At 38.4% G+C, this 7,715-nt stretch overlaps 1 protein-coding gene across 1 annotated transcript in view; it reads right to left on the reverse strand.

Moving 5' to 3' along the window:
- PPIL4 (peptidylprolyl isomerase like 4) overlaps nucleotides 1–7,685 on the reverse strand; it is an 18,381-nt gene extending 10,696 nt beyond the window's left edge. The window contains exons 1-8 of the mRNA XM_008635319.2: nucleotides 7,432–7,685; nucleotides 7,243–7,310; nucleotides 7,093–7,157; nucleotides 5,186–5,303; nucleotides 3,149–3,291; nucleotides 2,699–2,795; nucleotides 1,152–1,268; nucleotides 218–342 (exon numbers count right to left, since the gene is read on the reverse strand). Of these exons, the coding sequence (XP_008633541.2) occupies nucleotides 218–342; nucleotides 1,152–1,268; nucleotides 2,699–2,795; nucleotides 3,149–3,291; nucleotides 5,186–5,303; nucleotides 7,093–7,157; nucleotides 7,243–7,310; nucleotides 7,432–7,504 (806 nt within the window). The 5' untranslated portion in view covers nucleotides 7,505–7,685. The remainder of the gene's footprint in view (nucleotides 1–217; nucleotides 343–1,151; nucleotides 1,269–2,698; nucleotides 2,796–3,148; nucleotides 3,292–5,185; nucleotides 5,304–7,092; nucleotides 7,158–7,242; nucleotides 7,311–7,431) is intronic.
- Nucleotides 7,686–7,715: the final 30 nt, after the last annotated feature.

Raw genomic sequence — 7,715 nt, forward strand, 5'->3', positions numbered from 1 at the left:
TCCCTACACTTCCCTAGGCTTTCCCTTAAAACCACTGCTGGGACAGGATACTCATCTAGCTAGATCTGCCTTTGTATCCCCATTGTTGTGGTCTCTATCCAAACAGAACATAAATCTCCTGAGACACCAGACTACTCCTTAATAGCCAAACCTAAACAGACTGGGAGGAAGCAAGCTGAGTTTCAACAAAGACGGTTTTCCCTTTTATCATAATTACCTTTTAATGGGACCAAATCGTGAAAATATTATCTCCAGGTCTTCACCTGTGGTCACAGGATTCAGTTTACAAACAAACAGCACATTTTCTGGCGGCTTGATGTCTGCATCTGGTAAGTCTCCCACCTGGGATACAGGAAAAAGACATTCATCACTTCTGCCTAAAACTCTCTACAGGCAGCACAGCACACTGGGAACACATCTTTTGCGTCATCTCGCATTCCCATCACAAAATCAAAACTTAATAAAATATTTTTCCTACTCAGTGTCACAAAAAAGTGTTTTCTATAGCACCTAAAATTTACTACTTATTTGCAATTCCACCGCTGGACTCCACGGAACTTCACAAATACATTTGACTTTGCTTTTCCTGTTCTTAACATAACAGACAGACAGTTCTAAAAGGTGCAAGTGTACCCTTTTTGTCCCTACAAATCTTCTGCAATCTTGAGGCCAGATCTGGCTTGACCTTGGAATTAGTCTCTGCTGCAAACTATTCACCATAAATTTGAATTTGGTAGTTGTAAAAACGTGAGATGGATCCACTCATCCTTCAATGGTTTGTATGCTTTTCTGGAGTTTGTCACAAACTAGCTCAGCTCTCTCCCACACATGCTAAACCTCTACTAGGACTGGAGGTATGCAGCAGCACACTATATATGTTACATTTTTTAATTGGACGCATTTCTAGCAAGTTTTTAGCAAGCCTCCGCTGGCCCACTTTGACAATGAAGTATCATTGGTTTTACCAGAAAACCACGAGTGCTCATGCTCAATCCTTTCATTGTACAACAGATATTTAACAGCAGATTCTGAAACATGACATCATAACCAGATAAATAATTTCAAGATAAGTAGTACACATCCCCCTAGACTTAATAACATGCATGCACACTGGAATAAGATCTAAAAGGTAAATACAGAAAGAAGTTCACCATTTCCAGAAGAATGGCACGAGTTTTTGCTTCTTTTTCTGCCTGAACTTCTTCTATTTCATCTGCAGACCGTCCTTTCATGTCATCAATTTCTTCATCTGCTCCTATTCTGCCACTCTGAAAAATGAAGGAAAAGGCTATTTATTACCAAGCCACGGCCAAAAATTCTTTCTCACTTTCCAACTATTACTTGGATGACCTCTCCCCTCACCCCTCAAGACATGAAAAATGCTTAAGCACTGTATGTTTACAGAACTGGGCTTTCATTCTGTTCTTCCCACTTAGATTAGAAAAAAAGAGATGATGCTATCCTTGTACTTCAGGCACTGTGAACTATTTCTGAACTTCCATGACCAGTCTGAACCATATTCAGTGATCTAAATTCTAAATTCTTTTATAAGCCCACCTAATACTCAACATCTCACCACAAGTGTTAACTCATTTCTAATCCACATAGCTCCTGCCAGAAAGGAAGGTAAGGAACACAGCAAATATCTGTTGTGTCTAGCAAGACATTAAATAGAATACATCACGATAGTAATTTTGTTTTTACACATCTAAACCTAGGCAGGACTTGAGGTTCAATTTATTCTCCTCACCAGCAACTCTAGAATAGAGATGCCTTTCTTATAGACATTCCTATGCCAAAAGGGGTATCTTCAGGCTGGCTACAAGGGAAGAGAACTCAGTATAAGTCTTCACATCTCTATGCAGCTGGCAGTGAGCTATTAAATACCTTATTCTTAACATATCTGAAGATACATCAGAGATTAACCATAGTGCACGCGTGAAACCCTAATTTCAATCTTGTATCTATTAAGCTTAAAAATAAACAATATTCTCTCCAGTTAATTAACTGATTTCTTGTTTCCATACAAGGAAATAATCTCACATACAACTTCTGCAACTGCATACTATGGATGAATTATTAATAATTGCAATTATTTTTTAGAAAATTCCTTCTGTTTGAACAAACAGCCCACAACAGTACGTGTGCCTGCACATATAACTCAAAGAATGACCAAGATTATTTCCACTGAAACACAGACCATTCACATTTAAAAGGAAAACAGCAGTAACCATTTTAATATTAATTATGTTATTAATAATGTTAGTTATATTTTGTCTTCTACCAGAGTATACAGAAAACCAGTAATACCAATGTTGAATATTCTGAATGTTCTGCTTATCTACACTGTAAATAGAAACCTAAAACACAGCTTTCAAACCTAACTCCACCAGAGCCACAGGGGAGAACATCCAAGTCATGCTTTTATCCTTCTCTTCAAAGGTTAAGCAGCTGCATTTGATTAAACACAGCAGTAGCTCCAAATACTGACAAGCACTTGACATATCAGAACTCAAGCTGGCACAGCTGAACAACACCTCCTGTGTGAAAAAATGTGTAGGCCTTTCAGGACATAGACTTGAGAGACAAAATCTTTAAGACTGATTTCTTATTTTGGCCAAATCTGTGCTGGACACTAATTGAGATAAACTTATAATTTAATTATTTCTTCCAACTTTTTCCTGTCACGAACACTCACATCGAGCTGTTCCTTTGTAGGTTCTGGAGAGCGATCAGGAACACACAAGCCAGGTGGATCATCAAAGGGATCATCTAAAATTACTGTGTGATTTATCCTTAGAGAAAACAAAATCGAGATCAGCTTTGATTACATGCAAGTAAAACTTGGTTTACCCAACTACAGCAAACCAGCCCCACTAATTCTCAGTTGTATCCCAAACAGCCAAACAACCTGTGTGCTTGTAAATTCTAGCACTGATGCTTTTGTAAGGGCAACATAACTGAATATTTTCATATATACTTGTTTATTTAGTACTTGTTTATTTTACCAGTAATACTGGGGTAAAAAACTATTTGCAATAGCATGTACAGGTCACCTGACATCATGATATTCATCTAGTTCCAAAAAGAAGTAAATTCATTCAATTCTAATGTATTCCTCAAAAAGTAATGTTAAAAGCAGTCACACCTGATATCTTGATATGGGATAAAATCCTTATCTACAAAGGTTTCATTAATTGTCTTCAATACATCCATGCCTTCTGTCACTTCTCCAAATACTGTATGTACACCATCAAGGTAATCCAGGTTTTCCCCTGTGGTAATGAGAAACTACAAAAGGAGATACAAAACTAGGAACAGTAAACAGAAAAATTCAGATTGTGCTTTCTTTTTACCTTAACGCACTCTCACTGAATTCAGTGGGGGAAAAAAAACTCTTCCCAACTTTTGTAGAAGATTGCTCTTCTTCCATCAGCTCTGAGAACGTGGTGAGCCAACCTACAGCTCACAGCCACTGCCTGAGGAAATCTCCCTCTGCACGAGCCTGCAGGTGCAGCCCACTGGACCCTTCTGTGATTTGGTTTGAATTGGTAATCGGGCACAAAACCAGATGGGCAGAGGAGGAGCAGAGAGCTCTCTGCTGGGGAAGTTTGTGGAGCAAGACCAGGAAAGGTTGTGACTGGCATCACAGCCAATGAAAGAGAGAGGACAGAAGGAGCAAGGCTACCTCTTGGGAGCTGAGCTCAAATAAACTGATCACCAAGCAGCATTCAGCAGGTACTTTTTCATAAATTTGGCAAAAACTCCCACAGTACTACCTTTATCTAATTCTATCCAGACCTTTTTCCTTTCTTCCACAAACCCTTGTCTCCTGAAAAACAGGATGCAGTAGCATTGAGAGAAGAACTAGCACATACTGACTTAGCTCAACTCGAACTGGCACTGGAAAGTATCTTATCACAAATCAGATCTTTCACTTTAAGGCAAAACTGAAACTATGAAAATTGATACCAGCTGAGCACTTGGTAACAAATTAAAGATAGAGAGCACTTGGCAATGAAGGAGGGTGGAAGAGGCAGATATGCACAAATAACAGCACAACCATTGCACCCACACTTTACAGTCTGACTGGTAACATCCCACTCCTCATTCTCTCTACAACACACTTAAGACAGGTTAGTATTTGGTATAGGTTACACTAAGCTACACTGTACTTGTAAGGCAACTCCTCACTGGAATTTTTCTTTCCCAAGGAAGAAGCTGCAATAATGTTCTTGGGAACAGCATTCATTCCCACATGCCTGCATATACACTAGTAGGTTGCATTTTAAATACAAATGTCATCTCTTTTTCCTAAATTCCCCAAGCATGCAACTTAATATACACAATGCAGAGAAGCAGCACAATTATCTGCACACATTACAAGCTCTAGCTGGAATAAAACCCTACCTTTTTTAAAACTGTTCTGTGATTATTAAAAATCCCTCTTTTTAAAAATTAAAATATATGGATATTACAAGTGAGGCATTTTAATTCACAGAAGTGACGATGCACCTAAAATAATAATAATTTAGAAATAACAGTGTTCTATGAGCTTTAAATATAAAAAAACCTTACAAAATAAGTAAAAAGAATTACCCACAGCAGAAACTTTGTGTGCGTGAACAGCAAACAGCAAAAGGAAAAAGACACTTTCAAAAACTGTTTTATACCAGCACTGGGGTAAAACTGTAAACTTACATTATTTATGCATACTTTCATGTAACCATACAGGAGAAACTGTGATATGATTTCAGTTTCCAAACTAACACGAAGTCACAACCAGAACATTCCAACATTATTTCAAAACCCAGCTTCCTTAATTTTCACTTCCATTTAACTACAGAATTTTTTTCCTGACCATTTTATACATTGGCAAAATCACATCAAAGTATTAACACAGAGGAAGAAATAAAGAAAAAAACCACAGGACTGAGTACTAGCAAATAAAATTAATCTAGGACAGGATTTGAATCTGAGCATTTTAATTTCTCTATCTGTAACCAAATACCCATTGGCACCTGCAATGCTATGCAAAATATTTAGCTATGGCTGGTTTCTTACATGCCTTTTGACTGTATTACAAGATGATGCTATTGACATGACACTGCCATTGTTGTGCTTTTGTAAACTCATGGAATTTTCATTTTAGTTACTTAGACTTGTACCAACACCATATGCTGACCTGTGATCCATGCTGATCACTGCCATTGTTCACCATGGACACAGTTCCCTTCTTCTTGTGCTTGATTCTTGGCATCTTTTCTGCCTCAAAAAATCTAGCTTGATCACCATACAGTTGACTGAAAAAAATATGTAAGAAATATGTTACAAGAAATAGGACTTTTTAAAAGTGAGCTAATCAAACATTGTAAAAGCGTAAATGACATCTCAAACAATTTTTACACTGGCCTTCAAATAAACCTAGAATTGCACCCATGCACATATTTATGGACCCCTACGCTCACACAGTTTATATTACAGGGAACAACAAATTTTTCTCTGGACACTTCACAGAAGCTTTTTTGGGGGTGGGAGGGATGGGGGGAATATTTATATGTTTTTAAATGCAGTATATAACATTTTTCTGAGGCATGAAGTGACAACACATTTCAAGTAGGTTCTGTAAAAATAATTTCTCCCACAGTATAAAAATGCAGTAATTTACGTCAAAAAATTTATCTTCCAAGATAAACGCAAAACCAATAAATCTATGTGTAAGATCAGTTCATCATACAGACAGGACTACATACATTAATTTGGGACATACAGGATATAGCAAATTGTTGCATTCTTTTTAATTTTTTAAGTCTAACCCTGATACCACTTATTTCATCTCACTCCATAAACTGACAGAGGCATGCTCAATACCCGTATTTGCCCAAATTTAAGGACAGTGTTGTGTTTAAACTCATTTTGCTAAGCAGCTGTTAGCCTCTGTGACGAGAAGATCCAAATTAAACTTTGCCTGCAAGAACAGAAACTCCAGTTTCATGGACTGCAGCAGTAGCAAACAGGTCCAAGAGATGAACTGACCTACTCCAAGCTAGTGCCAGACAGGATCTGACACTCTCTCATCACACTGTACTTCCCCATTTGCCATAACAGTGAGTCTCAGAAGACTTGTAACAGAGCAGAATATCAAAACAAACCTAATCTACTTGTGTGCAGAGACAGCTCAAGTCTTGCAAACTTACCAACCTAGACTTCCATCTGCTTAGCACAGTTACACTGCTTCCAGGATCACCAGAGTGGTGATTCATGGATCCATGAGTTCCAGGATTTGTATTTAAGAGGCTCTGACAGACTCACTTACAAAAGCCAACACTACTCTAGCAACACTGTCTCTGTTCCAGCTGAACTCTTTATCGCTGTATATTGTGCACCCCAGCACCTCCCCAGTAATTAGTTCTGCTCTGTAATTTTAATTCTACTTTTAACAACTGTTTCAAAGGAATCATACAGAACATGTGCACTTTGCTCCATCCTAGCTGTTTGAATGGTTTCTTCAACTCTTGTCTGCACGACCACTGAAAATGTCTTGGACAAATAAGTCAGAAAAGTGATTTCCTTATAAACATTCAACATGACTAAAATAAGTAAGGGAATCACTTTCCTAGACACAGAGGAAATGAAGCAGAGCCTCTATGCTCCGCTCAGGCTCAATTTAGTACATTTTGTTGTAATAATAAATGTATTAACAATGCTAACTGATTCTGTCTTCTACAGAGCACTTAGTTATGACACTTCTCTTACCAAATGCATAGTTATTTGCCAGCTTTTAAACAGACAGAAACGTAGGTACAAGTTGTTACTTGTAACTTCACTTCTAAGGTCAGAGACAGAACAATGTCCAGGAAAAAAAACAGTGAATGGCCAAAGGTAGCATAGAAATTTAAAAGGTATCTAAGTGTGACAACCAAAGAAGCTTATGCATCAACATTTTTATTTCCCACCAGTAATTCTGCCCCAAGAGAGCTGAAAACAATCTAACTGGAACTCCTACTCCCTTACATAAATTCTCTGTTGAGATGTATCTATATCTATATCTACGTACATATGTATGTATCATTTTTATACACAAATACTTACCAAAATATGGATTCCCCTCCACGGCCAGTTCCCATGGGGTCACCAGTTTGTATAATAAAATCCCTCTGTCACAAAGGAGAATATATAAGATACTGCTTTCATGTTTGTGATTTTAAACCAACCAAAAAACAAGGAATCGAGAATACTCACCTGTACATTATAAATAAGACAATAGTTGTAGTACTTGACTTTGCAGAGCTTCAGGAAATTCAGACAAGCTGTAACAAATCATTCCAACATTTACAAAAGGAAGCTCCAGACACAGTAAGAATAGATGTAACAGATACCTAGTTTAATGTGTAGGAAAGTGGTCTGGGAGCAGGCTGGGTCGAAACTTACCAGGGTACAACCTATAAACGCTGAGAGAAATGCTCAAAGGAGAAGTAACATTTCCTCCCTTCCTACAAATCATCTCTAGCGATTCAAAGAACCCTAAACACGGCTCGTTATACAGGAACACACTTCCCCCACTCCCCGTTTCTTTTCAAAGAAAAGAAGCTTCAGAAAGAAGATGAAGGCAGCCCGCCGGGTTAGCAGAAGCTACATTTTCGGCCGGAAGCGCTGACTGCAGCCTCCCGGCCTCCGGCCCGCTCGGGGCCGCCGCCCGCCCGCCCGCGCAAGGG

This window comes from Corvus brachyrhynchos, unplaced genomic scaffold (assembly GCF_000691975.1).
Source record: "Corvus brachyrhynchos isolate BGI_N302 unplaced genomic scaffold, ASM69197v1 scaffold595, whole genome shotgun sequence".
Lineage (NCBI taxonomy): Eukaryota > Metazoa > Chordata > Aves > Passeriformes > Corvidae > Corvus > Corvus brachyrhynchos.